This window comes from Monodon monoceros, unplaced genomic scaffold (assembly GCF_005190385.1).
Source record: "Monodon monoceros isolate NGI ecotype Baffin Bay Population unplaced genomic scaffold, NGI_Narwhal_1 Super_Scaffold_12, whole genome shotgun sequence".
NCBI lineage: Eukaryota > Metazoa > Chordata > Mammalia > Artiodactyla > Monodontidae > Monodon > Monodon monoceros.
This window is the reverse complement of record NW_021703768.1, coordinates 125,425,833-125,441,964: the sequence shown is the minus strand read 5'-3', so window position 1 is coordinate 125,441,964 and position 16,132 is coordinate 125,425,833. Positions and strand designations below refer to the sequence as shown.

The 16,132-nt window shown below is 49.0% G+C and overlaps 1 protein-coding gene across 3 annotated transcripts in view; it reads right to left on the bottom strand.

The window, feature by feature from the left end:
* The window catches only part of ABLIM3 (actin binding LIM protein family member 3), a 103,783-nt gene that overhangs the window by 47,184 nt on the left and 40,467 nt on the right, over window positions 1-16,132 (bottom strand). For all 3 annotated transcript variants that reach the window (XM_029216075.1, XM_029216078.1, XM_029216077.1), the window contains 2 exons: window positions 13,147-13,240; window positions 6,289-6,376 (listed from right to left, as the gene is read on the bottom strand). In XM_029216075.1, the coding sequence (XP_029071908.1) occupies window positions 6,289-6,376; window positions 13,147-13,240 (182 nt within the window). The remainder of the gene's footprint in view (window positions 1-6,288; window positions 6,377-13,146; window positions 13,241-16,132) is intronic.

Genomic DNA, 16,132 nt, shown 5'->3' with positions numbered 1-16,132 from the left:
TCAGTCTGGATCAGGAGAGCATGAGGCCACGCACAAAAAGGAGCAGGGAGAAGACCCACTTGCTGCCCCTGTGGGCCCCTCAACCCGGCTGTGCTGCTCCTGGACTCTCCTAAGTTCTGTGAGCTCATCAGCCCCCTTGTACCCAATGTTGCTCGAGCTGAGTTCCCGCCACCTAAAAAGTCCAGACCAATAAAACGTCTCATTGAGCTAACACCCGAGCACCTGACAAGTTCCTGACTTGCCCGGCAGGCAATGTTGTTTCCCAGAAAACAGAGGAAGCAACCAGGGAAATTGCTACTCTGGACCTAATTCTGACCAACATGAACAAACTGGCTGGTGAAGTAGATGTGACACGTAACCGATGAGAAAATCGCCACGCTGTCTTGAGTTTGTGGTGTGAGGAGCAAGTTGGAAACGGACTATCTACATACAAACCTTAAGCTACTATGCTGTAATATTTTCTGTATGATTCAAGATGTTTGGTAACCCTAAAAATCTAAAACAAATTTGCAGCTCATCGAAAATTAAAATGCACTCTGTTTAAAATGAAATATGCTTCGAAGACTCAGACTTGAGGAAATGTCAATTTAGTTCAGTTAACAGGCTACGTTTGAAGAGTCTAAAATTATGTAGCAGGATTGGGGAAACAGAAGATTTAAAGTTTTTAAGCATAACTCCTACAACCTAAGCAGTCAGTAGAGAGATCCAATTTAAAATAACAATGTTAAGCTACTAAATTATAGCAACCAATATTACGTTAGTGCCTTTTAAAGTGTGGTTTGACGAGATGTGGAGATGATGACTGAGGGCTGGTGTCCACAGTCCATAATGATGGGCGGCACCTCTCTTGAACATCTATCAACTCAGGGCATCTCTTATGAGGTACTTGTCAGAGGGAAATGAGGCCTCAGCTAAATACCAATGGCTTCTCCAGCTGAGCCAGAAAGACACACCTCCTGGTACCAGGACCTTATATCATCTAATCTGAAGAAAAAAAATATATGGTCTGAAATAGAGTCAGTTATACAAGAGAAGGCTTTGGTGTAATTATCAAAGAAGCTTTCAGGGCTCTGTTTTGGATTTGCATTAACCCAGAACTAAAGCTTTTCACTTTATTTTGGGCCATGGACAGCTCTGAAAAGTTGATAAAAGCTACAGACCCTATCCTTAGAGAAACACACCATATGCAAAATCTGGCAAGCAATGCCAGGGGGATTCATCAAATTCAGAAGGGCAATTATGAACCACAGGCGAAGAATCCTGATAATAAATGGAAAAAAAATGCCTTTAACAAACCAAGCAAGACGAGCCAGTTAACCTTGGCTCAGGGATATAACCTGTCTATGAATGGCTTTTAGTTCACAGGGTTGTGAGGATAAAATGAGATACTGCATTTAAAAGTAAAGTGCTTGGCACATAGTAAATGCTCAGCATATATCAGCTGGTGGCATTTATTATTATTATTATTAGGACCTACAATTTGTTATAATACTTTTCCTTAGCAGCAAGGTTTGTCCTAGGATCTCATAAATAATTTCCTGCCTGGTAGGTTTTAATTAAATATACAAATGAGAGCAGAGACTTATTTGAAAACATACAGCTTAAATCCTATGTTTCCAGTGTTACTCTCTGTCTCAGGTCCGCAGAATAGGAGTGCATTTAGTGTAGACAGAAGGAGAGAAAAAAGCCTACCTTTCCTTTTTCCCGGGTACAGGCACATTTAGAACAAGAGCAAAATCTATCACACAAACCACATTTTGGGTTTAGAAAAACTCCCACAGATCCAGCAACTGTAACCTTGGTGATATTTGTATAAGTTTTGCCCTTAACCTGCAGCACTTTGGTTAATATTTTGCTGCATAAAATCAGTGACCTAATTTCCTGGTGAAGCCCAAATGAAGGGTTTGGACAACAAACAGATTAGAAATCTGGCAACTTTACAAAAACAGTTAAAAGACTGCACAAGAGAACTTGAAACAAATAAAAGAAAACTTGCTCCTGTCTCCTGGGGCCCCGGAAATTCTTATCCAGACAGATGTCAGACTTCTCCCAATTAGAGCCCATCAGAAAGCCATTACATAGCAATTAAAACACAAACAAACTGACCAAAAGAACCTCCTGAGGCTGGTTGCCAGTAACATAGTATGTCTGGCCACGGGAATGACAAGACAGGGTTTATAAGATTTGCAGGCTTCCTAACCCGCTCTCTTGCGTGCACGTCGCTTTGTGGGGCACTTGGCATCTTCACATTCGTCCTCCCCTCTAATATTCTTGAGGCCCTTGTGGAGAACGCTTGCTCTCTGCGCAGCGGATACGTGGGCCTGCCTCGGTTTCTCCACCGCGTTAATGCTTCCTGCCCTGTGGGCCTTCGCACCTGCTGTTCTCTCTGCTGCCACACTCTTCCCTCCCCCCCTCACGCTCCCACCTCCTACTCAATGTCAAGGTCTTGGCTTGCAATTTCCCTTCCTCGGCAAAGCCTCTCCGGGCCTCCCAGACTAGATGAGGAGCCTTATAACATACTCCAGTTACTCCCAAACCTCCCCTTCACAGCGTTCATCGCAGCTTGTCACTGCATGTTTGCACTTCTGTTTGATTAAAGTCGATCTCCCGCTGCTGAGAGTAAACTCCACCACAGAAGCAAGCACCCCTGCCTCGTTCATTTCTGGGCGCCTGGCACAAACATGCCCTCAGTTGGAATGGATGAATGAAAGATGGTGTAATTATCCTCATTTTACAGGTGAGGGAAGAGACCTCAGAGAAAGAAGTTACTTCTCAAGGTCACAGCCCATTAGCAGAAGGGCTGGTGCTTGGACCCAGGTGTCCTCCTGGCTGGTTCTCACCACTCCTATGCTGTCTGGAAGGACAGTTTTCTTGCCATTTCTGGGGAATATAATTTTGAGTCTTGGTACCCCTGCCTGGAGAGGGTGTCCAAGGCAAACACAAGGCCAGCTCTCAGTGATAGCAGAAACCCCTGGTGGCTGCCACTCCTGAGAAGCCCACAGCCCGAGTCAGCATGACTCTAGCAGCGGATAGCCTAGACCCCCTCATTCCAGGATCACTCAGCATCCCTCGAGGCAGGTCCTTGAATGCCCTACAATTACTCCCACTCTCCCAGAAGCCCGGGTTGGGGTGGGGGGTAGGGATGGGGATAATTAAGGAGGGGGGTGACAGGCCCTTCTTTATCACCAAGAATGTCTCCACGTCCTGGAGGCATCTCTACTGAAGGTTTGATTGTGCATTCTCTCTCATGATGACAAAGCTACTCCATCACTTAACTCTTTCAGCATTCTGTGAAGTTCTGGTCCAAAGCAGGGCTTAGAAGATACTGATACATGAGGATGTGAGCCCCAGGAGAGCAGGGAACTTGTGGGACTTGCTCACGGCTACGTCTCTGGTTGTTAGGACAGCACTGGGCACACAGGCGGTGCTCAACAGGTATCTGCTACATGAAGGAACTAAAAGCTTTCTGTGTGTCAGGAACTTACTATATTGCTATATTATAGGGACTGTTACTAGCCCATTTTACGGCCTAGGCAATAGGGGTTTAGAGAGTTAAGAGATTTACTCAAGGTCAAAAACTTACTAAACAGTGGAGCCAGGTTTCAAAGCACTAAACGGGCGATTAGGATTGGTAATTCAGGCAGTAAGGGCAAGACCTTGATTTCTCGTGATATGAACATGAGAGCAGTTTCAACACTAGGAAATATCTTCATCAAAGAAGGGGGTGAGGAATTCATGCAACAAACTTTCAGACCAAGCGCAAAGTCCAGATTCTCAGGGTCCATGAAGATACCACGCAGTTTGCTGAGACTCATGTGGGCTTCCCAGCATATAACATAGGGTCCTGCAGCAGGGACCCAGGCACTGAGGGATCAGTGCTCATGGAAAAGGGGAGGCCTAGTCCTTCAGAGATCAGAGTAGCGGGCAGGGCTCGGGTCTCAGGAGGCAAGATGGGGAGAGCCCTGGAGTGGGAGTCATAAGGCCATGTCCCCCTTTGCCCCCTGTACCCTTGAGCTCTCATGCAAATCTCTTCGTGTCTCTGGGGCTCACTTTCCCCATCTGTACAATGAGGGTTGTTACTTTACAGCCTAGAGTGACTCCTGGGATCGATTCACCTCTAATACCTGCATGACTGTACATACAAGTAAGTAGCTGTAGAGTCTCACAGCATCTTAGAAATGGTCATCTCGCTCAGTCCAACAAAGGAACCCTGCTCTAACATTCCTAGGAGGTGGCATGAGATTCTGCTGAATAGCTCTAGGCTGGTGGTTCTCAACCCAGGTTGATTATGCCTCCTGGGGGACAGACATGTGGCAACGTCTGAGATAGTTTTGGTTGTCGCAATGAGAAGGGGTACGTTATTGGCATCTAGTGGGCAGAGGCCAGGGATGCTACCAAACACCCTGTAGTACACAGGGACGTCTCCACACGGAAAGATTATCTGGCCCCATATGTCAACGGTGCTGAGGTTGAGAAACTGGCTCTAGGCAAAGGGGATTCATTACATGTTGAGGGAACTCCTGGCATGGGCATGTGTGGCTAGGACAAGCCTGATAGGAACATATGCTCCTTGTAATGGCCCCCCTGACCTTCCATCTGCCTTGTGGGGAAACTGGGAGGAAGGTTTCTCCCCAAGAAATGCCCTCCCCAAGACGGCTATTCAAACAGCTGCGGACGGCTAGTACAGCAAGTCAGCCAACAGCGATCACCTGTAGAGTGAGCGCATGTGGGTCAATGCCAGGGCTGAGGGGCCAACGTCAGAAGCAAGGTTCTCAGGGAGATGGCCAACGGCTCAATGCAAGCTGGAGGGGACCAGGTGCAAACAAAGGGCTGAGGGGGTTCCAGGAGGAGGGACTAGTGAGTTGTGGGTGGGACTGGGGCCATTTGGGGAGTTTCTGAAGTGGGCAGTGCCTAAACTGGGCCTACAACGGTAGGCGCTCCAAAGTAAGGCACACAGGACACAGTGTTCAGGACGCAGGTGAAGAGCATCTACTCGGAGGCACCAGGACCATGAGATCATCCGAGAGGCTGAACACCGTCCCTGCCACAAGGTCCAGCCTGGCCAGCCCTGCCCACCTCCCACCTCATCTCTCACCTTCTGGCTGCACCCCGGACACACTGGCTCCTCTCGGTCTCCCACACTTGCCATTTCCTCACCCCCCCCAGAGGCTGGCAGATTCAGTGCCCTCAGGTTGGCGAATCCCATCCCTCCCCTCTTTGCCCAGTTAACACCCACTCGTCCTTTGAACCCCAGCTCCCGGCCCACTGTCAGGGAACCTTCCCTGCTGCCCTCCCCACCCCGTCATGTGCTCTCACAGTCCCACACTCCTCCCCTTCGTACAGCTTCTCACAGTTGACAGGTATTTGTGTGACTACTGACCATGGTCCACCTGCTCCCTGGACTACAGGGCAATGGAGGTAGGGTTGAGGTTGGAATTCACTGTGGACCCTGGTGCAGAGCCTGCACCTGGTGGGGGCTCGAGAAAGAGTATTTGAATGGACGAAGGAATGATTGGAAGTTGGCTTGGGCAGCTGAAGTGTTGAGTTTGTTCAAGGCAGTTTGAGCCCTCAGTGAGAGGGTCTTAAATCCTAGGCTGAAGTGTGTGTATCTCACGGGCGAGCAGGGATGGGCCCTGGAGACCTCTCGAAAGGGCTCTGCCGAGAACACTGTAAATGCCTGGGAATGACGGACTGGGCAGGGGATGGAGGACTGAGCAGCACCTGGAGACTGGTGCAAGAATCCTGGGGTCAGAGGGCTGGACCCCGGGAAGCGGCAGAGGGAAAACAGCTCTGATTTGCTTCTTGGAGACTCTTGGTTCCCTCCCATTCCTTTTGGTGCATCCTGAGAGTCTGTGGGAAGACCAAGCAGCAGCCTGGTGGGATGCTCTAAGATGGGGGGGGAAGGGATGGGAGAGGGAGGTGTGGGTATGGGGGCTGTGATGGTGCAGACACTCTGTAACTCAGACATCCTCCTGTTCTCTGACCCCTTGGCCCCAAGCAGCTCAACCTCCCACCCACTGGCAGAGCCAGGGCAGTCTGCTCAGAGAACTGCCAGGGAAGCAGGCCAGCCGAGCAGCCGGTGGAGGCACACGGGGACAGAAGGCAGATTACACGTCACTTCACATTAGCCACACCGGCAACTTTCCTGAACCACCCAGAGAGGGGCAAATGAATCACAATTCTGAGGACAAGCCAAAAGCACAGACAACACTGAGATGGAAGGAGACTGTATCTCCTTTCTACTCATGAGGGAATAGGAATGCCTTACAGAGGGTCAGGTTTGCTCACCTGTGAGGTACATCTCCTCTCCTTCGGTGAACATCTGGTGGCAGCGTACACATCTGGCACAGGCTGGGTGGTAGTGCTTCCCTCCTGCCTATGGAAATAAAAAGATAAAAGAGGTCAGAGCTGGGGCTGCCATCCAGTGGGGCAGGTTGGGTTTGAACATTTCCTAACTCATTAGTGTCGATGGCATCTTCATGGCCCTGAAGCTGGTTGGGAGTCTATGCAGGGGAGTCCAGAGCAGTCTAAAAGTTCACCAGAAGCTTGGTGATTCCACACCATGCGTATCTGATGGCATTCAGGGGACTTCCCTGGACACCTGTACTTCTATTCCAGCAGTGAAAGGGCCATTTGAAGGCCACTGGTCCTACCTCCTTATTTCCAGATGAGAAAACAGCCTTACTTTGAGGACATCCCAGCATGTCGCCAAGAATGGGCCCTTACCACCAGAGGTACCTGACATGGTTTTAAGTGGCACAGAGACCTTCGGTTTAATGACATTGGATCCGTGAAAAAAAAGATGTCCTTTTTAATCCTCTATCAATTCTTCTGACTTTTTCCAAGGAGAAAGTACCAGTTTGGTACAGTATGTCTTTAACATCTATCCAAAACTTAATAATCTACCTTTTTTTTTTTTTGTGGTATGCAGGCCTCTCACTGTTGTGGCCTCTCCCGTTGCGGAGCACAGGCTCCGGACGCGCAGGCTCAGCGGCCATGGCTCACGGGCCCAGCCGCTCCGCGGCATGTGGGATCTTCCCGGACCGGGACACGAGCCCGTGTCCCCTGAATCGGCAGGCGGACTCTCATCCACTGCGCCACCAGGGAAGCCCACTAATCTACCTTTTTAAGAATAAGAACAGATGTGAGGCTTGGAGCCTCCACTAGGGCTATATTTTCTCAGTCACTGGCAATATGGCACGTGATCCTGGTTCTCCTGTTATATTACATAAGTTTTCTTGTGTGTAAAGGAACCAACTTGAAGATAAGTTATAGTATTAAGTAAGAATGAGCACACGAGGCTCATAGGCATGGAAAAAATTGTGAAAGTGGCACACTTTTAGGGCTCAGTGGACAAACAAGGGCACCCACAAAGCCAGGACCTATTGGGGAGTCTCTGACCCTCAGGCCAGTCCCATGACTGCTGTACCTGGGAATCTCCACACCATCCCCAGTTCACCCCAGTCTGACTTTGGTGAGCCCCCTTCCCTATTCCCACTTTCCTTCCCTACCCATTATTTCAAGTAAAAATGGAAATGATGTGCAGCTGAGAATTCCTCTCGGGGGAAGAAACAACCCTCGGAGAAGGCTGTGACTCAAGGTCCCACTGGAAGCCAGGAGCAATGTTGGAGCTGCTCCCTGGAGGGCCGGTCACCAGCCCAGTGCTCACTTCCAGGCCGACAGTTCTGACACTGCAGTCCCAGCCAAGAGGACCTGGCACATGAGGGCCCTTCACTGGCAGCTCTAGAACTGCTATATGGGAGGGGCTTGGTGCAGCGATTGGGTTGGAAGGTGGGGCTCATTTTGAAGGTATATGTTGCATGTTAGGGCAGGGTTTTATTGGGGGGGATATAAGCTGGGGGAAATTGATGGATACTGGGATGTTGTTAACGGCCCCCCAGACATCACTTGGTCTGATGTTAATGGGTTCCTTCCAATTCAAAAAGTATAACTGTATAATGCTGAAGGCTTCTCCCTGAATCTTTTGGGGTGGGGGAGGGTTGGTTGGGCACGGACTTATCTATTCTGGAGAGACTTGATTTATTCTAAAAATTTAGCAAGAATGTGGAAAGGGCAGATTTTTTAAAAAGGAAAAAAAAAATCCAAAATCCCCTTTTTTCAGTCTTGGTTGTTTGCATGGCTCCCACCAATGACAGAATGTTCTTATCATCACCAAAGCAAACAAGCCTGCTAATTTTCCCAAGCTGAGATGTCGTGGGACTGATTCTCCCATACCATGACAAGGATAATCGTTTTAATTAGTAGTCTCTTCCTACTTTGTGTCTCTTTATCATTTCAATTATAGACCTGTTTCTAGGATGGCAACAGCACGATGGCAAAACTGAAGCTGACATCTTCCTAAATGTCACACCCCAGCACCCCGCTCTAGCCGCAAGAGGCTTTGTGCCCATCTAGCAATCCTGCCATGAATGGCACTAAAAACCACCTGAGGGAGTGGGGAAGGGAGGCTGCAGAGCAGCAGGTCCCAGCAAAAGGAAAACCATGTCAGTGGGATAAGATGAGACATTCTGTCTGTTAACAAGCCAAAGTCTAGAACATAGTGAAGAAAAATGGCAAAGAATCAGTACCTGGAAAATGGGGCCCTATTGGAGAGGTCTGAAAACCACAAGCAAGGTTAGGCAAGGCAGCACAGGGACACAGGGCTGTGGTTCTCCTTGGAGAGGACACAGACCAGGAAGGAAGGAGTGTGACTGGCGCTCAGCACGTTGAGGTCTGTCACTGAGGCAGGGGTTGTGGGGTGGCCTGGGGAGGGAATGGGAAGGGGAAATGGAATTTAATTAAGTGCCTATTGTGTACCCAGAAATGCACTGGGCCTCGCAGTGGGCAGCTGTTGCTTTGGCCTGGCAAATATCCTTCCTCCTTCCTCCTTCCTCCAGAACTAGCATCAAGCTTTTCCTTGGTGGGATTGACTACCCATTCCCCATGTCAATCCATGTGGTTATTCCAGCTCTATGGTCACAGCTACTGGTTTGGAGATGGGCCTGAGATTCTCCAATGAGGGCCAGTCCCAGGATGCTTGCTGAGCTATTAGGAAAGAGAAAGCTCGCCTTCCATCGGAAATGCTGGCTGATAGGATGTAAGCCTAGAGCAATGGTGTCCAATTTCCCCATCATATAGGAGAGCCTTCCTGAGAATAAAGCCAACACAGAAGAAAGTGGCACCAAGAGGGCAAGATATTCCAAACGCATTTGTTTGAGTGCTGGATCCAGCTGTGCCTGAAGTAAGAACTCCTCCTGGGTTTTTATTATGGGAGCTGATAAATTTCCTTTTTGGTCTGAGCCAGCTGAGTATAGTTTCTGTACTTGCAAGCAAAAGAGTCCTGACTAGCTATAAAGGAAAAACACACCCCTGTGTTGGTCCCTTACTCTCAGACTACTACCATCCTCATAGCACTTCTGACACCAGCTATGTGGGTGTTTTTTTTTTTTTTCTCCCACACCAAGCAATTCTCTATGACACCAGCTGGGTGTCCTATAATTTAATTTATTCTGACACTCTACTCGGAGAGAACGTCAGACCCCACAGGTTAAGGGCTCAGACCCACAAGACTGTCTGCCCCCAACCCCAATTTAGATACCAATCATAAGTCCCAGGTTGTCACCTGTATTTCTTACTGACCAGCTATAAATCAGGGTTCCCATGACCCCCATCTTGGGTTTAATAATTTTCTAGAATGGCTCACAGAACTCAGGGAAACAGTTACATTTACTGGTTTATTACAAAAGGATATGATAAAAGAATAGAGATGAGCATCCAGGTAGAAGAGGCGCAAGGTATGTGGCGCAAGGAATGGAGCATCAATGCCCTCTCACTGTGCACCGCTCTCCCAGAACCTCCACCTGTTCACCAACCTGGAAGCTCTCTGAATCCTGTACTTGTGGGGTATTTACGGAGGCTTCCTTGCATAGGCAGGATCCATCACTAACTCAATTTCTAGGCCCTCTCCCCTTCCTGGAGGATGGGAATTGGGGCTGAAAGTTTAAGCTTCTAATCATGGCTTGATATTTTTCTGGTGACCAGCCCCCATCCAGGAGCCCACCAAGAGTCACCTCATTAGAACAAAATACGCTCCTACCCTCAGAAAATTCCAAGCCATTTAGGAGCTCTGTGTGTAGGAACTGAGGTCAAAGATCAAATGTTAGAACAAAATATGCCCCTAGTGCTCTTATCACTTAGGAAATTAGAAGGATTTTAGGAGCTCTGTGCCAGGAACCAGGGGCAGAGACCAATATATATATTTTCTATGATTTCACATTGACATATCTACTAGGAGTTAATAACAGTAGTATTCTCCGTTGATAGATAAAGACTCTAATAAGACTGAGAGGAAGTGACTTGGTTAAGGTTTCATGGCTAGAAGTGATAAAACTGGAATCTAAGTCTGTTTCACTCCAACTGTGTACTTTCATACATCACACTGCCTCAAAGGCCCTGGGTAGCTGAGAGCTGTTGGCATCTGTGTGGGATACGGGAGCCACTCCACTCTCTGGAGTCCCAGATTTCAGCTCTGTCTTTACTAGAAATTCTGCATGTGACCTGGGAAAGGCACCACATGTCTTGGGGCTCACTTTTCTTATATGTAAAACGAGGAGGGTAAACTAGTTGATTGCTAAAAGTCTCTTCCTGCTCTAAGGAAAAAAAAAAAAAAATCAACACGCCCAAGATGCTAACAGAGCCTCGTACAAATGTAATCAATTGAAACCCAGTCACAAGAGCTGCCCAAGAAGAGAAGGCTCTCACTATGCTAAATGACAGTAACATGCCGGGGAAGAGACAGCCACTGACACGATTTCAGCTTGGAAATGTTGGGACAAATTCCCGTCTACTGCCCTGGCCCTGCATGTAATCGAACTCTCTTCCTTCTCGAACGAAAAGTCTGCTTTTATGATCTCTCGTGCCACTGACCCTTTACCCCACCACGATGTGGATGCCCCCTGCCCACAATCCTGCAGACCCAACAAATGGTTCTCCTGGAGGTAACCTTGCCCCACACCTCACAGCTTTTTCTCAGCCTGCGTATCCCTACCTGCTCTGTAGAATCTGCCCAACGCCCTGACTGACTCCCCATCTTTTCCGGAGCTCTGTCCTCTCATCACCCCTTCCCAATCTCCCCCCACGCCCCGACTGCTGCTCCTCGTGCTCTGACAACTTCTCAGCCCCTTCTGCCCCCTGTAAGCAGCCACTCCTCAAGGCTGCTTTGAGCCCACTTCTCTTCCTCTCTCAGAAATCCCGATGACTCCAATGGTGCCGACTATTATTCAAATCCTAGCATTTTTGAGACTGGTCCCTCCAGGCCTGAGCTTTGTCCCTGAGCTCGGATGCACATTCTCACTGTCCTCTTGAAACCTTCCTGGAATTTCAGCCACACCCCACCCCAAAGAGAACTCGATACGTTTCTGCCCGGATCAGCTTCTTTCCCTGCCACCCCCAGTTCTGCGGGTGGCGACACCAGACTTCTTCTCACCTGGGCTTGACACTCTGGTTCAACTTTTGGCCTCTCCTCCTTTCATGGTTACGTCTACAAGTTGCCCCATGGTTGCAAAGCTACTGGAATTCTACTTCCACAGTGTTGTAGACAGGGTGGTTGCCCCTTCCACTGCCACTGTACCTCCTGAGTCCTTCCTGAGGGGTCAAGGGCTCCTCGCTGGTCTCCCACTTCCAGTTTCTTTCCTCTAAATTTAGCCCATGTACATCACGTTATCCTCCCTAAGATGCAGCTTGAAGCAGGTCACTTCTGCTTGGCCTTTCTACAACACCCCTGCCCCTGTTGCCCCGTAAATGACAAACTCCTCACCCTGGTATCAGGCCCTCAGAAACCTGGGCCCAAACTCTCCCTATGCTTCTGTTTCATGCCTTTTCCTCCACATCTCACTCCTACAGCTCCTTGGAAATGTTTGATGGTTTATCCACTCTGTGCATTTGTTTATCTTATTCTCTCTGATTCCCTACAATCTTGTAAAAGCAATCTTACGACATTGCTCTTTGGTTTAAAATTCTCCAATGGCTTTCCACTGCACTTGCTAGAAAACAGAAACTCCTAAACAGGTCTACGGAGCTTTATGTGACATGCCCTTTATGACATACTCCATCCTCCTCTAGCCCTGATTTACAGAACTCAGGCACACTGGCCTTTTTCTCTGTTCCCTGAAAGGGTCAAGCTCATTATTCCTCCAGCTCTTCACATGGCAGCTTCCTGCTCATCCTCAGGGCTCAGCTTCAATGCATCTCCTCAGACTCCATTCCTGGTTGCTATACTTTCTCCTGCTGAGCCGAGATGCGGCTGAAGAATCCTTCTCAACACACTGCTGACTCCAGGTAACCACAACCAACTGGCCAGATTAGTCAGAATTAATGATTCTGTTCGCAAGGCCTGACCCAGTCTGTCATCCCTCAGCCACTGTCACATGAGAAAACTGCGGCCTAGAAAGGCAAAGATACCCAAAATCTGAGCATGAGTTAGCACTCAACTGTTTCTACTCTTAGGCTACTGTTTTTCATTTGCACCAAACTCTTTCCTGTTTCTGGTTCCTCGAGGTGGGTGGTCCCAAAGCATAGGAAGACAGCTTCCTGGGCCCACAGGGTGTGGGAGGGAAGGCCAGGAAGGCCAGCGAACGAGGGCTCAGGCGAGGGATCAGGCAAGGGCTCAGCAATAGTGCTGCAGGTTGTCTGTCATGGCAGAGCGAGCTGTGTATCAGAGGTGGAGAAGAGCTGTTGCCATGGTGATGGACCAACCAAAGAAGGGCTTAGGGAATAGGCTGCTAGACAAGCTGGTTCTTAAATCAGCACATTACCAAATGCTTAAAAAATAAAGCAGGGTTGGGAAGAAAATCATAATTGTCACTCCCCAGTAATCGAGCTGGGTCTAAATCTAGAGAAGCAACTGATATCTCCAACACAGCATTTTTGGAACAAGGAATAATTTTGTCCAGCTCCTCATTTTGGGGGTGCCCAGAGAAGATATCTGCTCAAGGTTATGTAGCAAGCTAAGCTGGGGTAGAGAAAATGGGGGAGGTAGAGGCTATGGAAAAAGGGGTGTGGGGTGACTCTCCCCTTCCTCAGGGATGACTTTTTGGAGTCACAGGCCATCCTGCCCAAACATCTTCAGAGTTACTTGTACCCACTCACCTCCAAGACCCTGCCGCTGATGTATCGGTCACAAGTCTCGCACTTAATGCCAAACTGGGAGTGGTAGTCAGACTCGCAGTATGGAACGCCATCCCTGCAAGAGGAAATCCACACAGGAAGAGGAAGTTAGGGGGGTTTACGGGGGTGTCACGTGGAGCTTCCCAGACCTGCAGGCAACTGTGACTGGGCCAAGATTAGAAGCACTCAGGGAACTGTTAAAAATGCCAATTCCCCAGACACCCTTCAGATATACAAAATCAGACGATTCCTGGGATGGGGGGATACCAGGGAACCTGCATCATGACAAACTCCCTGAGCGTGCCTGGGAACCACCGGTCTGCTGCTGGCTGTGAGTGTCCCTTTTCCACTCTTCTTCCTCTCCCTCCCCACAAATTCTCCAGGCCTGCTTTTTCCTTTACCCCAAATGGCTCTTTTAAAAATTCATTTAAAAATAAAATTTTACTTTATTTAGAATAGGTAATATTTGCATTTGGCACATTATAGAGGCACAAAGGGGAAAGTCTTTATCCCCCTCTCAGCCTCTGCCAGTTTCCCTTCCAGGAGGTCATCAATACGATCAGTCATCTGACTGTGCCCCTGGATCAGTAGAAAACAGGAACCCTCTCTCCCCCGACCACCTCCTAAGTGCTCTATTCTTGCCCAGTGCTGATAACTTATTGGGCAGTAATAAGATTACTGTTAGTTATTCTTATACGACCCTCTACTACTAATAGCCATTGATATCTATTGCTTGGTGTGTGTCAGGCCCTCTGAGGGTGTTTTACATAGGTTATTTCATCTAATCCTTGCAGCAGCCCTGTGAGGTTGGAATTATCAGTCTCCCCACTGTATGGATGAGAAAACCCAATTCAGATGACCTAGAGCTGGTTCAAACCCAGACGGTCTGGTTTCTCGCAGGTTGTCATGAGAATTAAAGGACATGGTTCCAGCATGTCCCAGGGCTCAGCACAGCGCCCGGCCTAGAGTGAGTACTTGGCAAATGGCAGCTAGGGGAATCCTCATGATTGCTGAGAGGGGTCTTCAAGGAGGACGTTTGGGGCTCAGCTTTCAAGGGCCCGTGTGGAGATGGTTGGAGCATCAAAGAGCTCAGCCCTGCTCCAGCCCTGCCTAGCTCTAAGGACCAGATCCGATGACATCTCTCTGAAGTGCTGATGCCATCTTTCGTACGTAACAGAACTCGCTCACACACACACAGGCCTAAAGAACAGGCATGTCCAGGCTGCTGCTCTGTGGGCACTGCTAGGAGCCCACCCTGGGCAGCAGAGCCGTCAGTGTTTCCTGAAGGAGAGTTGGCAATGAGGACCCGTGCTCAGCAAAGTCACCAGGTAAGACTGTTGTTTGTGGGTCCACGAGACAAGCTTCCCCCTCCCCCAACCCTTCCACACTGTGTGGGGATGGGCGGGTGACCCTGCAGGGGGATAGTCATTTGTCAGGAGGCGGGCACAATGAGCCAGAAAAATTTGGGTATAAATGCCAACACCTCCTAATTTGGACCCATGAGGTTGTGAGGCCTTCGGGAATTTGAAATATACATGATTCTAAAAAGACGCAGATGGTAAAAATTAACATTTACCGGGTACTGATTAGGTACAAAGCACAGATCTCTGAGCCCTGACACAACCCTATGAGGCAGGTCGTCTTCTTAGCCCTGTTTTTATAAATGACGAAACTGAGACTCAGAGAAGCTGAGTGCCTTGCTGAGGTCAAGTGGGCTGGGCTTCTAACCTGGGCATCAGTGCCACAGCCAGGGCCTCTAAGCATCAGACACTCTGCTGGCAGATGGATGAAGGGCCCAGAGTCCGGCTGCAGAGGCCCAAGGCGTGGTGGGCAATCTGGGCTGGACCTGCTTGCGAGGAGCTCTGAGCAAACCCTTACTCCCCCAGAGAATTTGGACTGAGGCTCACAAACTCAAGGACTCCCGGCTGGCGACTCAACAAGGGCACTCCTTACTTGGCAGGCACAGAGGTGCATGCCAAACTCCACTAACATGGCCTTCAAAGCTCTCAGGGCTGTGACCTCAGCTCAACCTCTGCAGCTTTGGGCTTCACCTGTGCACACACCCGAGTTCCCACAAACAGGATGGATGTGTCCAGCACCTCCCTGCCCTTGCCCAGGCTGGGCATTCTGCCTACAAGCTTTCCTTCTTTACATTTTCAAATCTTATACCCCTTTTCAAGGTCTGGCCCAAATATCACCATCTTCCATAAAGCTCTCATATATTCCAGATTCCACTTCTGCTAGTTAGAAGTGAACAGTCACAGCCCTTCGCTTAGACCTCTGACACAGACAAGGGTCGTCTAGCTAGCATCTATCTCCCTTTCAGCCAGCAGCAGTACCTCGCCTGGGTTTTCCTGGAAACCACTCCTTCGCACTCGCAGTTACAAAGAACTCACAAACAGCTGCTCTCTGGCTCGAGGGTTGAGATCCTCCTGGCCAGTGATTGGTCAAGAATGGGCATGTGACCCACCGGTGGCCAAATCAGAGGCAGCTGTGGGACTTTTGCTGGAGTTCTTGGGAAAGAAGCCTCTCTCTCTCTGCCAGGTTTGCGAAGCTGCTAGAATGAAAGCCTGGAGCTGCTGGTGATCATCTTTGCTACCATTTGGGGAGAGCCTGCTTGAGAATGAAACAAATGCAGAGGAAGGTAAAGCTGAGAGGGAGAGAGAGAGAGAGACACTTCTGAAGTACTAATGACATCTTTAAGCCCTTGGATTCATCCATGCCAGAAGCCAGAATGGCGCTGGCCTTCCCATTTCTGTGAGTCAGTAAACTCCCATTTTTGCTTTTTAAGGGAGTTTGAGTTGGGTTTTCTGTCACTTATGATTGGAAAGGTCTTAAAGAACAGAACTTCTCTTGAGCTCTCAATCACGTATCCCCTGGAGGCACAGTTTCTTATGTATATAGCTTCTCTCTCTTATTTTTTGATAGCAGAAACCATGCATGCTACAAATTTACACGCTCACTGTGT